Below are 23,070 nucleotides of genomic sequence, written 5' to 3'. Positions count from 1 at the left end.
CTCTAGTGGAAATCATAGATGTCAACAATGAATCAAATAAAAAAAAATAAATAAATAAAAATCCTTCCTTTTCTCAGTTCCCCAGGAGGAAATCTTATACAAAGTCTGATGATTCCTTTGGTTATTTAGCTTTTTTCAAGGTAGGGTTTCACTCTAGCCTAGGCCAACCTGGAATTCACTATGTAGTCTCAGGGTGGCCTTGAACTCACAGGGATCCTCCTACCTCTGCCTCCCTAGTGCTGGGTAAAGGTGTGCACCACCACACCCAGCTTACTTTAATCATTTATAAGAATCCCAGCACTTGGGAGGCAAAGGTAGGAGGATCATTGAAAGTTCAAGGCCACCCTGAGACTACATAGTGAATTTCAGGTTGGCCTGAGCTAGAGTGAGACCCTACCTCCAAAAAAAAAAAAAAAAGAAGAAGAAGAAGAAAGGGGCATGGTGGCCCACACCTTTAGTCTTTAATCCCAGTACTAGGGAGTCTGAGGTAGGAGGATCACCTGGTAGGAGGCCAGTTTAGGACTATAGAGTGAATTCCTGGTCAGCCAGGGCTAGAGACAGACCCTGCCTCAGGAAGGAGGTGGGGGGAAGAGAAAAGAAAAATAATAATAGTGTCCTAGCTTTTATGTAGAAAAATATAGTCACTCCTGAGAAAATGTTGTTGTTTAAAAAATAGTTGAAGTCCTTCAATTAGTAATAAATTACCCAATAACATTTTATAAAATTGGCTCTTTCCAAAACTTAATAGTAAGCATTAAAATAAAATTAAAATTAAATGATATTTAAATAGTTTTGTCTCCAGAAGAGTAACAACCATCGATGTATTCAAATGATTGAAGTATCATGACTCAAACAATCATGCCAATTAATGCTGGACTAGGATGTCTTCCTAGTAAAAGCCCCAGAGATAAAGACTTAAGTAAGACTTCTGTCAAGGCAAGCATATTTGATTTTTAAGCCAAGCTGCAAGTCTATAGCACTTTAAGACAAAAAAAAAAAAAAAAAAATCATAGGTATAAATCATCTTAGAAAGTATTTATTAAATGACATTACATGGAAATCAAAATTAATTAATTCCTTAACTGAACTACTTATAGGATAAAATGGGCAAGCATGCAAAGTGGTAGAAATAGATTAATATAAATACCTGCAGGTTCTCAATGCAAAACTGATGTCCATACATGTCAATAGCTGATAGGAAGATGGACTCTACTTGGTTATGGCGAAGCTCATATGATGGCAAATGGGAAGCAATAAGAACCTACAGTGAGAGCACAATAAAAGGCGTAAGTTCCTAAGGGAGTGATTATTCGAGGCCCCTATTAGGCAGCTCTGATACAAAAGCAATAAATATAAATTTGTAAATGCAGGCATCAAAGATAAAACAGAGACCAAGTAAAGCAACTTCTAGGTCCTGTAGCATAAAGTCAATGCCACCAAGTACTGAATCTCAGTTGACTCTCACCATGATTTGCATTGTGGGCAATTTCCCATAGGGGAGGGGGAGGGGAAGAGAAAACAGCTTCAATCAAGTTCCATCAGTGCATGTGATTTACCATTGCAAAGCTGCTAGTCCTGGGGACTACTGTATGACTAGCTGTTAATTGGGAATCACAAGTGACAGGGAGCAGCTGTGGGAAAGGTGGATACAGCATAGTGGGCCTTTTGCAACTCCTGCAGTAGAAAGACCAGGAAAAGCTGCTTTGACAGCCCCAGGTAATCTGCACCAAGGAGAAGGCACCAGGAACTAACACCAATGTATGTGAGGGGTAGAGAGAGTGAAAGCAGTGTCACAAACAAACAAGGACCCCATAGGACCTGAATATCCATAGCAGGTCAATTACTTTGAGTAGCTCAGTGACATGGATACAATTGTAGAGAAAGCAGAAGGTCACTGAACAGCTTCAAATGCAGCTTCCCTGTCAGTGCCATGCACTGAAAACACAAAGGGAGCACCAACTCTCAGCTTCCCTGCTGAAACCTTTTGGAATGGAAATGAAGACTACAGGGTGAAACTAACTGGACTCTGGGCTTGTTCTGATTGCTGGTGCCTAAGATTCATTTCATTATCCATGCTCTTCACACTTATTTCCTATATACTTAAAAGTGCTCATCTGCTGCTAAGATCCCTTTGGGAAGTCAGACATTGAGTCCATTTCCTTCCCTTGGTTTCTCTTTCCCTAATCTGACTGGTTTACTATCACCAGGCTACTAGGGAGGGTAGAGAACACCAACAGTATTTTATAATGTGAAAAAGGATCTGATTTCAGACACTTAACACTAGCCATTTCCTTTGTATTTTTTAAACATACCACATGAAAACATTTGGTATGAATGTGATATGACATATCTTTTTAAGGTGACAGAGTAAAATAAAAGCTCACTGCCCAAACTATAAAAAATAATCATTCCTTCAAGATAACCAACAGCTGTTCTTACCTGCCGAGCCCGAAGTGCCACTTTAGCATTGGTAGTCTTACTGAGCTGGGTTAGCTCTGTGAGGATATTTAGCAGTTCATCAGTGAGAGTAGGGTCTCGTCCACATAACTGATCCTAGTTGTTAATGTAAAAAGGATATACACATCTATGTTAAAAAGAATTGCGGTTGACAGGCCTTTGAAACAAGGAAAGACAATAGAAATGAAGTAAATAATGCTGAGTTAATAAAGAAAATACAAGTTTCCTGCTATTTTTATCTTAAACAGTATAGTAAGGATGATTGCAGAGAAAGTTGCTGCCAAGAAGCGACAGCCCAAATCTCTCCATCATTCAGATTCAAAATCCCTGTTTCTTTATAAATGGACACTATACTTATAACATGCAATAGTCATCAAGACTTCTGAAAGGAGCCAAGCAGATTCTGAATCAAAAACAGTAGATGATGCCTCAAACTTCCCAAAGGACTATTATTATTTCTTTTTCTGAAGTAGTGTCTTGCTCTAGCCTAAACTGATCTGGAATTCACTATACCAAGACTAAGGCTTGCTCTGGGAAGCAAGGTAGAGTAAGGCAAAAGCAACCACCTGGTGATCTTAATCCCACAAACAAAAATGTTTAGCATCACAGAAGAGTGCAAAGCAGAAACAAGAAACAAATTTATCACTTACAAATACACACTAACTAAAAACACCACCACATGTTCTGGCAATTCCTGTACCAAGAATTAAGCATGGGTGAATCTTTAGATGAACTCAAGGTAAAAAATAAGATTTCCTGGCTGGGTGTGGTGGCGTAAACTTTTAATTTCAGCACTCGGGAGGCAGAGGTAGGAGGATCGCCATAAGTCCGAGGCCACCCTGAGACTTCAGAGGGAAAAACAGGTCAGCCTGAATGAACTAGAGTGAGACCCTACCTCAAAAATCAAAAGAAAAAAAAATTTTTTTTTTCAAAATGTATCATATTCTGAGAGAAATGCTTCTTGTAGAGTCCAGTAGAATATCAGTTTATCTCCTAAGCTGAAAAACCTATACTTGTAAATGCCTGACCCTTCTGAAATTTACAATGATATTTATATATTCTTCCATGTGGCATACACACATGTGTGTAAACATGTGCTACATTTGTGCATGCATGCAGAGGCCAGAGAAACATTGGGCACCCTCCTCTATTGCTCTTCCACCTAATTTCTCTAAGACAGAGTCCCTAACTGAACCTGAGTGCCATATTTTTTCAGTTAAGACTGGCTGATCAGGCAGCTCCAGTTATCTTCCTAGCTCTGCCGCCTTGGGGCAGTATTGGGGTTATAGCCATGTGCAGCCATATCTGGCTTTTAAATGGGTGCTGAGGGGCTGAAGAGATGGCTTAGCGGTTAAGCGTCTGCCTGTGAAGCCTAAGGACCCTGGTTCGAGGCTTGATTCCCCAGGACCCACATTAGCCAGATGAACAAGGGGGCGCACACATCTGGAGTTGATTTGCAGTGGCTGGAGGCCCTGGCGCACCCATTCTCTCTCTCTCTCTCAATCTCTGTCGCTCTCAAATAAATAAATAAATAAATAAATAAATAAATAAATTTTAACAGGTGCTGAGGATTGAATTCAGTGCCTCATGTTTGTTCACTCTTACCTGCTAAGCAATCTCCCTACAACCCTGTATTGTCATTATTAATACATCATATGAGATATGCACATTTACATATTATTTCCTCTACTTGGAATTTAAAACAATTGCCTTATATTTTAGCGAATCTTTCTTTTCCCTATCAATAAGACATGAAAGATGATTCTGAGAACTGAACACAGAGCCTCCTACATGCTAAGCAAACACAGTACACTGAACTATATCCCAAGCCTTCGTATTGATTTTTACCTTTTCCTGCCTTCCATTGACTATCAACTCTTTTCTTGAAGACTCTACATCTCATATTTATCCTTCCTCATCTCAGGCATAGTCTGTACAGACCTTCATTTTAGCAGTATAAATAAAAGTATGAGACTTTAGGTCTGTGGTGCAGATAAGCATTTCCTAAAACTTTTGGTTTATTAAACACCATTATGCTGGGAAGAAGGCATCTCAAACTAGTTTTCTGTTTCTTTGTTTGTATGTCTGCTTGTTTGACAAAATGATTCGAAATGTGGGATTCCCATTCCTCAACTGCCAGAGGTGTGCTTCAACTGTGTGCAGAGTCATAAAGCCCATGACTTATATGTAAGCAAGTGTAAAAATTGTTCTTATCCATCTGGGGTGAAGAAATAAGAACCGCTATTAAAATAAAAATAAAAATAAAGCCAGGATTCTGTTGAACATATATTCACATAGTAAAGGACTTGTTTGACCCACCCAAAGCATAAAAGCAAAAAGAAGGGGAAAAAATGAAACTAAATCTCATCCCTTGATGACCCCTAATAAGCAAACTAGAATTTCAAAAGAGCTTGAGAGATGGCTCAGTGGTTAAAGGTACTTACTTACAAAGCCTCATAACATGGGTTTAGTTTCCCAGTACCACATAAAGCAGATGCACAAAGTGGCACATGTGTCTGGACTTTGTCTGCACAGGAAGGAAGCCCTGGAAAGCCCATTCATTCTCTCTCTCACTCACTCATACCAATAAATAAAGGTCTTTAAAAGAAAAACAATTTCAAGGAATATGTAAATCATAAGAAACAAGATCATAAAAAGAGATGGCTTAGTGGTTAAGTGCTTGCCTGTGAAGCCTAAGGACCCCTGTTCCAGGCTCGATTCCCCAGGACCCACATTAGCTAGATGCACAAGGGGGCGCACGCATCTGGAATTGATTAGCAGTGGCTGGAGGCCCTGGCGCGCCCATTCTCTCAGTCTCTCTCTCTCTCTCTCTCTCTCTGTGTCCGTTGCTTTCAAATAAATAAAAATAAACAAAAATTTTTTTAACAAAGAAGCACATACTTGACAGAAGGTTGGAAAACCAAGATACCTTAATTCTTCCTTGTCTAATGTTACAGATAAAGGACACATGTTCCTTTCTCAGATATTCTTCAATCATGAGAACAATCCAATCTCTTAAGATATGATAAAAGAGGGACTGGAGGGATTGCTTAGCAGTTAAGGTTTTTGTCTGCAAGCAAAGGACTCATATTCGATTCTCCAGGACCCACGTTAGCCAGATGCACAAGGTGGCGCATGCATCTGGAGTCCCTTTGTAATGGCTGGAGGCCCTGGCATGCCCATTCTCTTCCTCCCTGCTTTCCTCTTTCTCTGTCAATAAATAAATAAATAAAATATTTTTTTTAAAAAAGATGTGTTAAAAGGGGCTGGAGGGATGGCTTAGCAATTAAGGCACTTGCCTGAAAAGCCTGTTTGATTCCCCAGAACCCACATAAACCAGATGCATATGGAGGTGCATGCATCTGGAGTTCATTTGCCATGGCTAGAGGCCCTGGAGCATCAATTATTGCTCTCTCTTTCTAACTTTAAAAAAAAAAAAAAAAAGTGAGCTGGAGAGATGGATTAATAGTTAGGGAATTTGCCTGCAAAGCCAAAAGACCCAGGTTCAATTCCTCATGACCCACATAAGCCAGATGCACAAGGGACACACACATTTGGAGTTCATTTGCAGTGGCTAGATGCCTTGGTGTGCCCATTCTCTATCTATCTTCACTCTATCTCCCTGCTTGCAAATTAAATTAAATTTAAAAAGGGAAGGGGGCTGGAGAGATGGCTTATCAGTTAATGCCTGTATAGCTTAGGGACTCAGGTTCAATCCCTCAGTACCCACATAACCACTATGCACATGGTGACACATGTGTTTGGAGTTCGTTTGCAGTGGCTATAGCTCCCAGCATGCCCATTCTCCCACCCCCCCCCAAAAAAAAACAAATAAATAAATGTTTTAAAAGATGTCTTAAAATATAGAAAGTGTTCTCAATAAAACTGCAACTCAGCTACTCTGCAAATGGCCAGTCTAATGATCAACATTAATCACAAAAGTCAACATGACAAAGTAAGAACACCAAATACTTTCCCAACCTATAACATTCAGTCCCTTTGAAAGGACTCTAGGCTTCATTTACATTGAAGAAAAATGAAGTTATCCTCTTGCTTAACTATAAGACATACTCTAATTTAAAAGACAACAGCAAAGCAAAGCATATAAAATCACTTTTTCACCTTTCCATTACTAGAAAGTGAGGAATAGGACAGAGGGAAAAGAAACAGATGTACAAAAAAGGAACTATGGAAATTGAGGAAAAATGAAAGTGAAATAATTACTCATTCATAACATCAGACTGACAATCTTCCTGGGCTCTTTGTGACAAAAGATAAAAACCAGACTTTTCTGTACAGGAAAAATCAAGTACACAAGAAATAAATCACTACTTCCATTTGTTTATACTGATTTGGAAGGTTTTTGTTCAGATTTTACTTTCTCTTCTGTCATCATTAATATTTACAAAAAGATTAGCAACAATGTGAATAGCAACATACTCAACATTCTCTTGCCCACAACCTGCTGATTTCTGGGATTACAGGTCATTTGCAAAAATCTATACACTAAAGTGAAAATTACTACTCATTAACAGTTAAGACTGGTACATCAGAGGTATTTCTTGCTTTTATTCTCATTCTACATGTTATATGTTGCCAAAAAATATTTTGGATTTGCAGAGATATAAAAATCACGTGTTAAGAAGCAAATCTACATCCAAGTTACACAGCTAGTCGACAGAAAATCCCAGTATAGTCCAATGTGCTTTTAGTATACTACGCATCAAGTGCTCCAAGAAAGGTAATTCAAAAGGAAAGAGCTGGAGAGGTTGGAGAGAAAGTTTAGTGGTTAAGGCACTTGCCAGCAAAGCCAAAGGACCCAGGTTAATTCCCCAGTACACATGTAAAGCCAGATGCACAAGGTGGCTAGAGGCCCTAATGTGCCTTCTCATTCTCTCTCTCAAATAAATAGATACGGTTTTTTTTAGAGCAAAGAATGTAACCTCAGGTGAAATAACCTCAAGACACTAACTACTATGCTGCTGGGTAAGTCCCTAATCCCCAAATCTGCACAGACTGATAGCTGCATTCAGTCACATATGGACAATGTGACATTCCAAAGATGTTATGAGATAGGTTTACCAGTAAATTACTAATACCACCCTTATTAAGTAACTTGGGATCTCTGACATTTGTCTTCTTTACTTATACATTGTAGTAATTATATGTTATCATGTTAAGTGGAGGAAAGGCACTGGTCTGCATTTTAAAGGTTCCCTGTCTAAACCAAACCAGAGGTTCATATGCACAGCCTGATTCATGAACACATATCCATGTGGATCATACCAGAACCAAGATATAAGCAGTGAGGGGACACCTATGCAGAAGAAATTTGCTCAGGAATCTCTGAGGAAATCTATGTTAATACGTGGCAAGGATGACAGCACTTCTTCACTAGAGCAACTTCATTTTCTTGATTCTTTTCTCTAGGTTCACAAACCCCAGAAGTCATCATCTAGCTCAGCAAAACACACCATCAACATTCCTTCCTCTAGAAAGCAGAGATTGGAATGCTGTGCACATAACCATCAATCAGGAAGCCAACATAAGTAAAGAAAGGTAAGCAGCAGAGAACACAAGCTGAGGGAATTGAAATGGTACCATGTCCTGGTGGCAACTGTAACAGACAGCAAGACCAGCAGGAGGAGGAATCCTCACAACTAAAATGGCTCTTACCAGCTACTACCATTAATGCAGATGTGGGGAAAAAGTATCTGTCAGAGATGAAAACAGGTCTCGTGTTCAATAATACTGGATCCAAAAGGAGCACCATCTGAACTTTTCCCTGACCTGGAAGTAACTAGCTAGCTGGCCCTGAGCTCAATCACTTGTCAATTAACTTCTTGATTTCAGAATTTCTATGAGAAGGTGAAAATAATTGACAACTGAAAATAAATTAATAATATGCAAGGCTTCAGATTGTATCATGCTTCCCGGGTCTTGTTTTGTTTTGTTTTAAGAAAATGAGAGCCAGGCGTGGTGGCGCATACCTTTAATCCCAGCACTCGGGAGGCAGAGGTAGGAGGATTGGCATGAGTTCAAGGCCACCCTGAGATGACAGAGTTAATTCCAGGTCAGCCTGGACCACATATTCAACCTTGTACCTCCTCCAACCTATTCATTCAAACCCAGATGCTCTTAAAAGAGCTCTTTTCTTCAAAGAGCTCAGTCCATTGGGAAGAAAGTTTGGGTACTAGCCACACAGGTAAGACGTAATCAGGATGACAAGGTGGAGGCAAAAAGAACAGCAGCAAGTCAGGGTCCCATTGGCTTCTGCCTGTCCTGACTGGCAAATGCAGAAAGCAAAGCCTCAAACCAGTTCTCTGACAGGGCCCAATGCCTCTGCAGCACCCCCCGTGTAATTACACACTTGAGTGACTGGACTCTGAAGAAAATTGAAGGCCTGAGCTCAGAACAGCTGCCATTTTCTCTCTCCATCACACCAGCGTGATTACTTGAGAAATGAACAGCCCCGGCTCAAAGCTACTCCAGAATTCTCAGAGGAAATATGGCTCCGTGTTCCAATAATGAGATTCTTAAGGCAAGCGTTACTTACAATCACTCCGCAAAAGGAGCGAGCCGAGCCCCTATATCTTACAAATTAGAATTTAAGAAACCCAGCGACAGTCCTGGACGATCATTACTCTTCTGCTGCTCCAAGGATTCTGGGTTTTGGTCTATTTTTAGTGCAGAAAACTGTTAAGTTCTTAAAAAGGTAATCATAATAAGATGAAAAATAAACCATAATTAGCTTTCTATACAGGCAAATTCCAGCCCCACTTTGGATTTAAACTAACAGATCCTTCTACCCTCTTATTACTATCCTTTTCTACCACAAAGTCTTGATCATCCAAGTAAGAATTAATCTTTGCATCAAAATTTGCAATTTTTTTTTTTTTTTTACTTTAGATTATACAACTGCAGAGAACTGTCATTTGGAAAAGTAAAAATATTACTTGTCAATCTATCCTTCCTCGTCTCAAAATGCATCCTCTAGGTGTCATTCCAGGGTTGCACAGGTAACGAGCTCATCTTATAATTACATTCACCCCGCTCCCCCGACGTAGGGTCTCACTCTAGCCTAGGCTGATCTAGAATTCACTATGTAGTCTCATGGCGATCCTCCTACCTCTGCCTCCCCAGTGTTGGGATTAAAGGCATGTGCCACCACACCTGTTTATATTTACATTTTTTCAGCAGGGAAGGGGTGGTACTAAATTTCTAATATTTTAAGTTTTCACATGAGACACAGTATGTATGTCAACAGAACAAACAAGTTAAAATGTAAAAGCACATTGGTGAGAGAAAACATCATGAAGCTACTGTCATGATGACAGCAGGAATGGAGAAGGACAAGGTGTTTCTAAACTTAAGTCAAGAGATCTAAGTTCCTGGTATATTATACATATAACAGCCAGAACATTCTTTTCCTAACTGTAGTGGAGTTCTTCAGACAAAATAGTAGATGTAAGAAGCTGCTAATCCACAACCCAAAATCTACTCATCCCATAATTATAAAAGATAACAGCTTTTCCTGACTATAGTCACAAGAGAAAAACATTTTGCGTAGTATCAACCATCCTTATAAGTTCTGAAAAATAGGATACTCACAATAAGCATTGTGACCAGAAGATTCTTTTTGGTGACTTGAGCATGAGAGAAGATATAGTTCAGTACAGTATTCATGTCACTCTTGTTCTCTTCCCGAAGGGCAAATACACATTTGTCATAGTGACCTGCAAGCAGTCAAGAGAATTGGTCTTCATGGGTACACTTTCCTGTTGCTATGGACCACCTTATGTTGGCCAGGGGGTAATGTCCACCTTCTGCTCATGCCATTGTTTTCCCCTGCCACAATGGAGCTTCACCTTGAGTCTATAAGCCAAAATAAACCCCCCTTTTTCCCCCCAAAAGCTGCTCTTGGTCGAATGACTTCTATCAGCAATGTGAATCTGACTGAAACAGTAATGTTGGTACCAAGGAGTAGTATCATTTGCTGCTAGACACATGACTCTGTGGCTTTGGTCTTTTGGAACTGTTCTCAAGAGAATTGTGGGAGGTTTTGAAACCTTGGCCTAGAGATGCCTTGCAGGTAAGTCCAGCTTGATGGCTTATTCCGGTCAGAGTTGAAAGACCTGAATGCAGTAAGAACTATGGACTGTGAGGTTTAGGTTATGAGGGTGAGAAACAGCTTTGCCTGGACAGGGCTAGGAGCAGTTTGTATGAGAGGCTTGCTGTTATGGACGTGTCCTGAGAATGTGTGCAGGGTTGTAGTGCGTAGAAACAGACTGGTGTGTACAGAAGGATATGGCACAGAAAAAATGAAATCTTTGGACCTAAACTGCTGCTCGTTCACCTACAATTGTTTGAGGGATTACAAACTTTGAGATTGGGCCATCTGACCTGCACTGGGGCAAGAGGAAGAATGTAGACTCATAAAGGGGACTTAGTGCTCAAGGAATGTCCTGCTCTTCAGTCTGCTTTATTCCCTACAACACCCCACCCACCCCGGATTAACAAATTGGCACCACACCTAGCATTGTGGAATATAAGAAATGCAGGAAAGATAGGGTCATTGAGTTTTCAACATAGTCTTATGTTTTGGAAATGGACATGTGTGAAGCGGGATTGCCTGCATTGAGACTGACAGACCATGAGGATGAACCGTAGATTGCAGTAGAGACCTAGTAGAGATGCCAAGACCACGAGATGGCTGCTGAGAACAGCTGCCAGCCCCAAATGAATAAAGTTTCTCAGGACTGTGAGCAGCCTAGCTGGAGGGGCAGAACTGGAACTCCAGAGACTTGTCACTGGATAGAATGGTTGGACTTGGAGCTACAGAGTTCGGTGTTTGCCTTGTTTAAATCATGTATTGCTTGAGTATTTCTTTGCTATGCCCAGTGCCATCTTTTGCAGTGGGAATGTTTATTCTGTATCATTATGGGTTTGAGGGGAATTTCTTTATATTATGGCTCAGTTAGAAGATCTTGGACTATGGGGATGTATGAACATCATTGGAATTGATAAAAGCTATGGGGACATTTAAAGTTGGATGAATGCACTGCTTTTAAAAAAGAGAGAATTGGTCTTCACACAGGTATGAGTGCTCACATTTACATGCTACTTGTTTTGCTATGTCTATAATTCACCTGATAAACAGTGAGATGAACCACCTAAAGAATTCCCATGGATAGATTTGTATAGAATTGGCAACATGGGTTCTAAAAGAAAAATGAACCCATGTATAAGACCTGGGCTTAAGGCCTACCTGTTACCAATTTACTATGCATGCTTGGGCAAGTTACTTGACATTTCTGGGCCCCAATTTCACTTTGGGAAAAAAAAAAAATTGAAGCATGAATCTGCCTTAAAGATCAGGGTGGGACAGATCAATGCCTGGCTTTGATATTTACTTGAGCAGCAGAACCCTGTCTTCTGAAGAAATAATTCCAGGAAGACAAATTAAGAGCATGCAGAGAAGTCGGGCATGGTGACACATGCCTTTAATCCCAGCACTCAGGAGGCAGAGGTAGAAGGATCACTGTGAGTTCAAGGCCAGCCTAAAACTCCAGAGTGAAGTTCAAGTCAGCCTGGGCTACAGCAAGACACTACCTTGAAAAATCTAAAAACCAAAATAGATAAATAACAAAACCACTACACTTGAAATTTTTAGTTGCTGCATAGCCAGAGTTGCTGGTTCAAGTTTGTCTTAATGAAAAATGTTACCTCCCCAACTGTTAGCTCAAGAATAAAACTAGCCAGAGGGGGCTGGAATGATGGCTTAGTAGTTAAAGGGGCTTCCTGGAAAGCCTGATGGCCAGGGTTCTATTTCCCAGTACCCACATAAAGCCAGATACACAAAGTGACACATGTGTCTGGAGTTCAGTTGTAGTGGCAAGAGGCCCTAGAATGCCCATATTCTTTCCCCCCACCCCCTCTGCTTGCAAATAAATATTTTAAAAAATAGCTTGGTATGGTGACACATGTCTTTCATAATAGCACCTGGGAGAAAAAGAAGGATCATGTGAATTCCAGGTCAGCATGGGCTAAAGTGAGACTCTACCTGGAAAAAGCAAAATAAACACAAAGAAATAAAACTACATAGCAAGCCTACAAAGATTCTTAAGAAGTATAACTGCTACATGAGGAATCAAACGAGGGCAGCTTGGGCTAACAAAGGAAAGTCAGCCTGAACTAGAGTGAAACCTTGCCTTAAGGAAAAAAAAAAAAAAAAAAGAATAATAATACATTCCTAATACAGAAAACCCACAACAGGGGCAGTTATGAGCCGTAGGAGTGTAATGTCTGGCTAAATGTATATACTATGTTACCAAACTGCCCAGTAAACACTTCTCTTAATGTCCATACCCATATATTAATGCTACTCTTACTTTTTTGGTTAGAGAGCTTGTCTTTACAGATGGTGCTGAGTAGAAGTGACAGATGAATGCTCAGCACTGAAATATCTCTATCACACCTTCCAAGGCTCAGGGTCCATTGTGGAAGAGGTGGTTGAAAGAATGTAAGAGCCAAAAGGAAGGGTAGGACTCCTTACAACATGTTCCTCCAGACACAAAATGGCCTGGATATCTGTGACTTCAGTGTGTGACACTACCTACACAAGAACATCATAATAGGAAGAAAAGATGATGACATCAAAATAAAAGAGACTGATGGAGAGGGGGAGGAGCATGATGGAGAGTAGAGTTGCAAAGGGGAAAGTAGAGGATGGAGGGAATTACCATGGCTTATGGCCTACAACTATGGAAGATGTTAATAAAAAAAAAATAAAAAAGAACAATAGTAATACTTTTAAAATTTTTCTTCTTTTAAGTCCATGAAACATAAATAATGTCTAGGAATTCCAAGTCCAAACCAAAGTAATAGATAAATAAGAACCCTGCTTTAAGGCAAAAGGTCTGCAGGAATACTACAGTTATATATATTTTCACTGGCTTTACAGAGGCCACCAGAGACAGGTTAGTTCTGGGCAGGAAACCTATGTTCTGATACAGAAACACAAGCTTGGAGTAGTAGTATACTATGGTGATATCTACAATGGGACATAAATGATACTCAGTTCCTTGGAACAGTTAAAGGTGCTTACCTGCAAAGCCTGCTGGCTTAGGTTCAATTCACCATCCACCCACATAAAGACAGACAAGCATTTGTTTGCAGTGGCAAGAGATCCTGGTATGTGCGCACAAACATACCAGACAGGCATCTTTTTAAAAGAAGTCAAATAATGCTGGGCACAGTACATGCCTTTAATACCAGCACTCAGGAGGCTGAGGTAGACGACTATCATGAGTTCAAAGCCACCCTGAGACTACATAGTGAATTCCAGAACAGCCTAGGCTAGCACAAGACCCTACCTTGAAAACCCAAAAATAAAAAGCTAAAGCCGGGCGTTGGTGGTACACACCTTTAATCCCAGCACTCGGGGAGGCAGGGGTAGGATTGCCATGAGTTCGAGGCCACCCTGAGACTACATAGTGAAACCCAGGTCAGCCTGAGCTACAGACCTTAGCTCAAAAAACAACAAACAAACAAACAAAGTTAAATCACTAGTATTGATTCTTCTCTAAATCATTGCCTTTCTTCAAGAATACATACACACACTCTATTGTTTGTTTCACTCTAGCCGAGACTGACCTAGAACTCACTTTGTTGTTCTAGACTGGCTTTGAACTCAAAGCAATCCTCCTACCTCTGCCTCTCAAGTGCTAGAATTAAATGTGTGAGCCATCATAACTGACGAACATTGTATTTTGGGGATTTATTCCTTAGTTCATGTGTATACCTTTAATAACATACCTTATTTTTTTGTGGAAATTTCAATGGTTTGTAGTCTTTTTTTAAATGTCACAAAAGTTATGTATATACCTCCTAATAAGTATCTGTAAGAGTTTCTACATATTGTAGTAAAATTACTATGGTAGAGTATAAATAATAGGTCAACTTTATTAGACATTTCTTAGACACCAACAAACTGTTTTTCAAAGCAATCATATCATTTACATTTATACTTACAGGTAAAATATAAGTTGATAATGTGACCTGAAAATTTATAGCTTGGAATACATTTCTCTAATTACTAACAGGACTGAGCATAATTTTGTAAATTTATAGATTATTAGTACTTCCCTTTCTGTGAATTTTTTCTATCTTTTGACCATTTTTTATTAACATGCCTTTTATTTACTAATTCCTATCAATTCCCATGAGACTAATCCTCTCCTAGGTCTGTATTTTACAAATTCTGTTCTTTCACATTGTAGCCTGTATTTTCAGTTTCAAAATGATGCATATTGATGAACAGAAGTTCTTGAGTGAGAATGAATTAATAATAACTCTTTTCCTTTATTTCTAATAAACCTGGTTTCTAATATAAAATTTTCCTTATCCTGAGGTCATAAGGATGTTCTAATAGTTAATTATTAACTTCATAATTCTGCCTCTGATAATTGTTTTAGGTCTTAATTCACTGAAATTATTTTTTTTTCAAGGTAGGAGCTCACTGTAGCCCAGGCTAACCTGAAACTCACTGTGTAGTCCCAGGCTGGCCTTGAACTCAGAGTCCATGTGCTGGGTTTACAAGTATGTACCACCATGATCACCTTGAAATTTCTTTTCTTTCTTTCTTTTTTTTTTTTTTTGGTTTTTTGAGGTAGGGCTTTCTTTTTTTTTTATTTTTCAAGGTTCTCACTCTAGCCCACGCTGACCTGGAATTCACTATGGAGTCTCAGGGTGGCCTCGAACTCAGGGCAATCCTCCCACCTCTGCCTCCCAAGTGCTGGGATTAAAGGCGTGCACCACCACGCCTGGCGAAATTTATTTTCTTAACTTAGTTTTTTAAAATTTTATTCTTTGTGTGCTTATGATACATGCACGTATTCATGTGTTTAAGTATGGGTGTGTGTGTGTGCATAATACAGCAGAAGTGTCGAGATCAAAGGAGAACTTTGGATATCAGCCCTCACCTTACAACTTTAAAAAAAAATTATTAAAATTTACTTGGGGAGGGGAGTTAAATGAATGAATAAATACAGGTATGTCAGAGCCTCTCACTACTCCAGGTGCATTCGCCACTATGTGCATCTGGCTTTACATGGGTACTGGGGAACAGAACTCAGTCTGGCAGGCTTTGTAAACAAGTGCTTTTACTTGCTAAGCCATCTCCCTGGCCCTCCCACCTTGTTTTTCAGGAAAGGTTTCTTATTTCTCACCACTGCAAACTTCAGGTTATCTGCCTGAGCACTTCAGGGAACTCTCATGTGCACCCTGCATTTCACTGTAGGAAGGCTAGGATTACTGATGCTTATCACTTTTACATGGCTCCTGGGCATTCTGGGTACTCAACTCAGGCAGCAAGTTCTTGTATCCACTAAGCCTTTCTCCAGACCCTTGAAATTGATTTTTGTGTGCTTATTTTATTTTAAATTTTGATTTTATTTATTTACTTGAGGGAAAGAGGCAGAGAGAGCACGTGCGCGCACTTGCGAGAGAGAGAGGGAGAGGGAGAGAAAGAATGGGTGCACCAGGGCCTCTAGCCACTACAAATGAACTCTAGACACATGTGACCCCTTGTGCATGTGGCTTACATGGATTGTGGAGAATCAAACCAGGATCCTTTGGCTTTGCAGGCAAATGCCTTAACCGCTAAGCCATCTCTCCAGCCCCTTATTTTATTTTTAAGCAAGTGAATTGCTCACTGTCACAGTACTGTTTGTTAAAAAGTCTACTGAAAAAGGGGCTTGAAATATTTTGTTAGATTTATTCCTATATATCTTACATCTTTTTTAAAAATTTTATTTATTTATTTGCAAGCAGAGAGAGGGAGAGAGAGAAGAGACACAGACAAGAGAGAGAATGGGCATGCCAAGGCCTCTAGCTACCACAAACAAACTTCAGATGCATGTGCCACTTGTGCATGTGGCTTACTTGGGTACTGGGGAATTGAATCTGGGTCCTTTGGCTTCGCAAGCAAATGCCTAAACTGCTAATCCATCTCTCCAGCACCTATTTTTTCCATCTTTTTTGTTGCTATTTTAAATTGTATATTTTTCAAAGTTGCTTTTCTCAGAAGTTTCTGTACTGCAAAATTTCCTTACCTATAGTGCTAGGGACCTGGTTTCATGCATGCTATGTAAGTGCTCTACTGCTGAATCATATCCCTATTACAAATACATTTTATTTTATTTTTATTTTTAGGGCCTTGCTCTAGCCCAGGCTATCTCAGGGTAGCCTCTAATTATCCATCCTCCTCCCACCTCTGCTTGCCAAGTGCTGAGATTAAAGGCATGTGGCACCACACTAATTTTATGCAACTTTTTGAACCCAGCAATATTGCTAAGCTTTAAATAACTTAATTGTAAATTTGTGGACAAGTTAAGCCTTCCAAGTAGACACAATATTTATTGATAGCAGATTCTTACTCTTCTCTAGTCCTCAGACCTTTTTTGCCCCTTTGGAGATAGGGTTTCATGTAGTTCAGGCTTGTCTTGAACTTCTAATCCTCCTAGTTCTACCTCCTAAGTACTGGTATTAAAAGCACAAGCAGCCAGCAGTGATGGTGCATGCCTTTAATCCAAGCACTCAGATCATCAAGAGTTCTAGGCCACCCTGAGACTACATAGTGAATTCCAGGTCAGCCTGGACTAGAATGAGAACCTACCTCAAAACAAGCAACAACAACAACAAAACAGCATAAGCCATGCTGGGCATGGTGGCACACACCTTTAGTTCCAGCACTTGGGAGGTAGAAGTAGGAGGATCACTGTAAGTTCAAGGCCATCCTGCAACCACATAGTGAATTCCAGGTCAGCCTGAGCTAGACTGAGATGCTACCTTAAACCCCCCCCCCAACTCAATAAAAAGCATAAGCCAACATGCCCCTCAAACCTTTTAAGTTCATTTCTTCCCTTATTGAACTGGCTAGGACATCCAATGTGATGTAATAGAAGTGTCTTACAGAGAATACGTTGATCATTTTAATACTATGTATGATATATCCTGCAGTTTGTTTTTTGTTTCAGGCTGACCTGGAATTTACTATGTAGTCTCAGGGTAGCCTTGAGCTCATGGTGATCCTCCTACCTCTGCCTCCTGAGTGAGGTAGATGATTATACTTTTGTTATGTGTGTGTGGGTCCCTTGTACAAGATTAAAATGGTTGAGCCAGGCATGACGGGACATACCTTTAATCCCAGCACTCAGCTGGAGTGAGACCCTATCTCAAAAAAAAAAAACAAAAAGAAAAGATTAAAATGTTTGGACATTTTTTAGCCAGGCATGGTGGCACATACCTCTGATCCCAGCACTTGGGAGGCAGACGTAGGAGGAATGGGAGGATAGTCGTGAGTTCGAGGCCACCCTGAGACTACATAGTGAATTCCAGGTCAGCCTGGGCTAGAGTGAGACCCTACCTTGGAAAAAAACAAAACAACCAAAAAGAAATGTTTGGATATTTTAAATAATATTTATTATTTATCTATCACAGGCAAACAGACAACGAATGAGCATGGGTGGCACCAGGACTTCTTGCCACTACAAACGAAGTCCAGATGCATAAACCACTTTTGCATCTGGTTTTCTATGGGCACTGGGAAATTGAACATGAGCCTTCAGGCTTTACAAATGCTTGCAACTGCTGAGCCATCTCTCTGGTTCCCCCAAAAGCTTGAATTTTTACATTTGTATATAAGTTGGAGTAAGAACTGGGAGTTGCCAGCAAGCTTAGAAAAGGACCACTGTGGGTGTGGTGGCGCACGCCTTTAATCCCAGCACTCAGGAAGCAGAGGTAGGAGGATCACCATGAGTTCGAGGCCACTCTGAGACTCCATAGTGAATTCCAGGTCAGCGTGGGCTAGAGTGAGACCCTACATTGAACAACCCCCAAAAAAGAAAAAGAAAAGGGCCACTGGGTTGGAGGCAGGGTGCTTAAGGGGAAAGGATAACAGACATGAAAGTAAAGGGATGGAATACTGGGAGTAGAATTGTACAGGAGAGATAGGGGAGGCAGATGGAGGAGAGGAAGGGATAGGGGAGAGTTCACCAAAACCAAGGACATATGAAAAAGCTCGGCGTGGTGGTGCACGCCTTTAATCCCAGCACTCAGGAGGCAGAGGTAAGAGGATTGCCAAGAGTTTGAGGCCACCTGAGACTAGAGTGAATTCCAGGTCAGCCTGGGCTAGAATGAGACCCTACTTCCGGGAGAGAAAAAAAAAAAAAACAAAAAACAAGGACACATGAAAAAAGCCATATGGAAACCTACTTATTAGTTAGCTAAATCCCAGGGCTGGGGTGGGATATTTCCCAGTGTATTCTTCATCAGAGAGACCCCTGAGGCCCTCAAAACAATACAGCCTATGTTGGACATGAACTGATCATTGCCTTCATGATCTCACAGCAAATGTCAATACCTGCACAGTACTTGTGCAATACTAAAACTTATCAACATTCTTTCAGATATGGTAGAAGAGGGACCAATTAAAAAGAAGGGTTCAGTGGATGGAGAACAGGGGGCGGGAGGATAAAAACCTAACAAGAGGGGATTATGATCAGAATATTCTATGTACATATATGAAAATTTGTTCCAAAAAAGGTTTTAAAGATAATGAAAACAAATAAAAAGCAATGAAGGGGGGTATAGTCAAGTAATTTGTTCACCACTATGAAAGTGGGATGATGAAAATAACAAACAAAAAGATTCTACTCCATTCTTACTTTCTAAGAATTTATCATGAATAAATATTAAACCTTGTCAAATGCTTGTTCTTTCCATATCTTGATACAGCAGCCATGTTCCTTCTTTATTCTATTAGTACATAATTGACTGTCTCAAAATTCATCAACTTTGCATTAGTGAGATAAAGCTAACTGGGGTGTAGTCTAATATTTTATATGATGCTGAGTTAGGTTTGCTAAAATGTACTTACAGGATTTCACTAATATCTTTTAGAGAGATATTAGAGGTATCTTTTATAGGATGTAAAAGTAAGCACAACAGACAAAAGAAAACTTAGGCAACGAATGCTTCAGCTTTGTATGGTATTTCATTGCCACCTTGTGGCAGGAAGCAAAAGCAGCAGGGCACATCTTTCAAATCTTAGCCAAGTTCAGTTAAAGGCTAGCCATCATTTAGCAGGGCACTTCAGAGAAAGTCAGGGATAAATTCCACCTATTGTTATGCTAAGAAGCCGTGTAAATTTTGAGCCTTTCCCATATGCCTATGGTTTCTTTCTATGGACTAGTTACTGAGAGGCAAGCTCTTCTGGTAGGGAAATTTAATTTCAGCCTGCTCATGACTCAAACCAACTCTACTATACAATGTCAAGAAAAGGTCAAAAAGTAATGTGAATCTTCATGAGACAAATTATCTGAACCCTTTCCCAGAAGCACAGGGGATCTGCAAGCAATGTATTGTTGGTGGTGTTTCTTTCTCATTGTTAAGGAAATGGTGAAAAGATAAAGAGTTTGTTAATGCGCAATGTTGGCAACAGAATGAACAGTCTGGGTTAGCTCTCATACATTTCTGTAAGAACAGTCTGGTTTGGTCACCTTCCTTAGAAAGAGTTCTTGAGAAAAAAACTTACCACTCTGGAATTGTGTTTCTACTCGAAGGTACTGTCGGAGCAGATCCATCACCACAGCCTTCATGTGCCCTCGGATGCCACTCCGGTACCTAGGCAGACAAAAGAAGCCTCCATCACAAAGCTCAATTTACCTTCAGGTCTCTCTATTGAATTTTTTCCCTATGAAAATAGGGCAGGGTTGTAGCTTGTATTTTTATGTTGTACATTCAATCACCTAACCAGACTAATTTAAATTTTGAATTTTAAAAAAAAGATTTATTTTTATTTATTTATTTGAGACAGATAGAGGTAGAGAGAGAAACAGAATGGACGCATCAGAGACTCCAGCCATTGCAAACGAACTCCAGAAGCATGAGCCATGGGCATCAGGTTTACATGGGACCTGGAGAATTGAACCTGGGTCCTTAAGCTTCACAGGCATGCGCCTTAACAGCTAAGCCATCTCTCTAGCCCAGATTAACTTAAATTCTAAACTGAGAAGTAATTTCATGACAGAAAATGTTGTCTATAAGGAAAAGAGAAAATAAAAAACAAAACCACTCAAAACTTCCCAAACCTAGCCAGGTGTGGTAGTGCACGCCTTTAATCCCAGCACTCAGGAGGCAGAAGTAGGAGGATTGCTGTGAGTTCAAGGCCACCCTGAGACTACATAGTGAATTCCAGGTCAGCCTGAGCTATAGTGAGACCCTACCTCGAAAACCAACAACAAAAAACCTTCCCAAACCTATATAACAACATCCTGGTTCAATTACTACTGCTGGGTAGGAATTACCAGCTCCCCCTTTTTTTTGAGGTAGGGTCTCACTATAGCTCAGAATGACCTGGAATTCACTATGTAGTCTCAGGGTAGCCTTGAACTCACAGTACTCCTCCTACCTCTGCCTCCTAAATTCTGGGATTAAAGGTGTACACCACCACACCCAGATGGCTAAGGGACTTTAAAAAAATTTTTAAGGAATCTAAAGTTAAAAATGATCTGAATACCCCTTTAGTACACTACTTGGCTCCACTAGCTAAAAAGAATAAATGCCATACTGAGCCCTACGCCAAGAAAAAATTAGAATCATCAAAATGGCAAGAAAAAAGGAAAAAACATAATGTCCTGCACCTTAACAGGTGACAGTACTAAGAAACCAGCAGGAGCCAGGTGTGATGGCACACACCTTTAATCATAGCACTCAGGAAGTAAAGATAGGACACTGTGAGTTTGAGACCAGCCTGGGATTACAGAGTTAATTCCAGTTAGCCTGGGTTAAAGTGAGATGCCCTACCTTGAAGAGGTAGGAAAGGAAGGAGGGAGGGAAGGAAGGAGGGAGGGAAGGAAGGAGGGAGAGAGGGAGGGAGGGAGGGAGAGAGAGAGGGAGGGAGGGAGGGAGGGAGGGAGGGAGGGAGGGAGGGAGGGAGGGAGGGAGGGAGGGAGGATTGTTAAAAACCTGAGTAGCTGGGCGTGGTGGCACATGCCTTTAATCCCAGAGTGACCAGAGTGAGACCCTACCTCAAAAAACAAAAACAACAACAACAACAAAACCCCTGAGTATTGGGCTGGTTAAAGCACTTGCCTGCAAAGCCTAAGGACCCAAGCTTGATTCTCCAGGTCCCATGTAAGCCAGATGTACACGGTGGAGCATGCATCTACAGTTTCTTTGCAGTGGCTGGAGGCTCTGGTGTGCCTATTCTCTCTCTTTCTCTCTCTCTCCCCCCCCCCGCCACAGTCTCTAATAAATAAATAAAAATTTAAAAAAAATAACCTGGGTATTTTTAAAGTAGCAGGACAAATGGCTCATGGTCAGTTTTATATGAGATGTTGAAATGAAAATGTTGGAGCCCTTCCCCCAGGGAAGAGGAGCTGTTATCAGTCTTTGTAAACTTATTGATTACAAGAAAATTTCGGGTTTTCTAGTATAGTCTCAAAACATGGCCACTTTAACATCATAGGAAGGAATGCATTTTGTGGAACTAGTATATAATGAGCTTAATATTTATACTCAATGTTTTGTAAAAATTTATTGTCGCTGGGATTGAAGACATGCCTGCGGCACCACATCTGGCTGTGTGTACAGGTTGTCTTTGATGTGTAGCAAAAAAAAAAAAAAAAAAAAAAAGCTGGAGAGATGGCTTAGCAGTTAAGATGCTTGCAAAGCCAAAGGACCTAGGTTTGATTCCCTAGAACCCAAGTAAGCCAGACGTACAAGGTGGTGCATGTGCCTGGAGTCTGTTTGCAATGGCTGCAAGCCCTGGCATACACATAATGTCTCTCTCAAATAAATAATAAAATTTTGAAAAAAACTAGCAGAAATATTGAACATGAGTTCTAATATAGTGCGAAAAACATAAGGTACTTTCCAAGAAATAAAGCACTTCTTTTTTTTGGTGGGGGGGTCTCTTGTGAGCCCAGACTGGCCTGGAATTCACTATGTAGTATCAGGCTGGCCTCAAACTTACAGTGAATACCCTACCCCTGCCTCCCGAGTGCTGGGATTAAAGGTGCGCCCAACCACACCAGGCTTGAGATAAAGCACTTTTCTATTCTCATGCAATCAGATTTAAGGTAAATCTCTTTGGGGGGCAGGTCTAGGAATCTGGCGGGATTTACCTTTGCACTAGTTGGACAATGCTCTGCGTGTTCATGAAGAAGACTTCCCTTTCAGATTTCCTGTTCAGTGTGGCTGCATGACTATCTAGGATGTTGGCAATCTAAGGCAAAAATAAGAGGAGGAAAAATGAAGCCCAATCTAGCAAAGTGGCCCTTTACTATCCTAGCAGTATCTGTAGAGCACCACGACTAGGAATCTTCTTGTTATAACATGATAACCCCACCCTTTGATATTCAGCAGCCCAAAGTAAATGGATATAGTGTACTAGAGGGCCATGCTAAACAAGTGAGCAACATTAGTCTCCATTCTTACCAGATGAACTAAAGACTACATCATAAAAATGCATGTACCCAGAGGCTGGGATGCGCAAGGTCCAAACCTTCCTCTCCACTTGCTCAGCTTTTCTTTATATAAATCTGCAGT

General features: G+C 40.4%; 1 protein-coding gene across 4 annotated transcripts in view; it reads right to left on the bottom strand.

Annotated features, from left to right (window-relative positions):
• Positions 1 to 23,070, bottom strand: part of Acaca (acetyl-CoA carboxylase alpha) — a 334,197-nt gene that overhangs the window by 162,293 nt on the left and 148,834 nt on the right. For all 4 annotated transcript variants that reach the window (XM_045158041.1, XM_045158040.1, XM_004664543.3 and 1 more), the window contains 5 exons: positions 22,647 to 22,747; positions 20,054 to 20,142; positions 10,069 to 10,193; positions 2,440 to 2,553; positions 1,148 to 1,261 (listed from right to left, as the gene is read on the bottom strand). In XM_045158041.1, coding sequence (XP_045013976.1) covers positions 1,148 to 1,261; positions 2,440 to 2,553; positions 10,069 to 10,193; positions 20,054 to 20,142; positions 22,647 to 22,747 — 543 coding nt within the window. The remainder of the gene's footprint in view (positions 1 to 1,147; positions 1,262 to 2,439; positions 2,554 to 10,068; positions 10,194 to 20,053; positions 20,143 to 22,646; positions 22,748 to 23,070) is intronic.

Source organism: Jaculus jaculus, chromosome 9 (genome assembly GCF_020740685.1).
Source record: "Jaculus jaculus isolate mJacJac1 chromosome 9, mJacJac1.mat.Y.cur, whole genome shotgun sequence".
Taxonomy (NCBI): domain Eukaryota; kingdom Metazoa; phylum Chordata; class Mammalia; order Rodentia; family Dipodidae; genus Jaculus; species Jaculus jaculus.
Note: the sequence above shows the minus strand (reverse complement) of the source record. Positions and strands in the feature narration are given on the sequence as shown.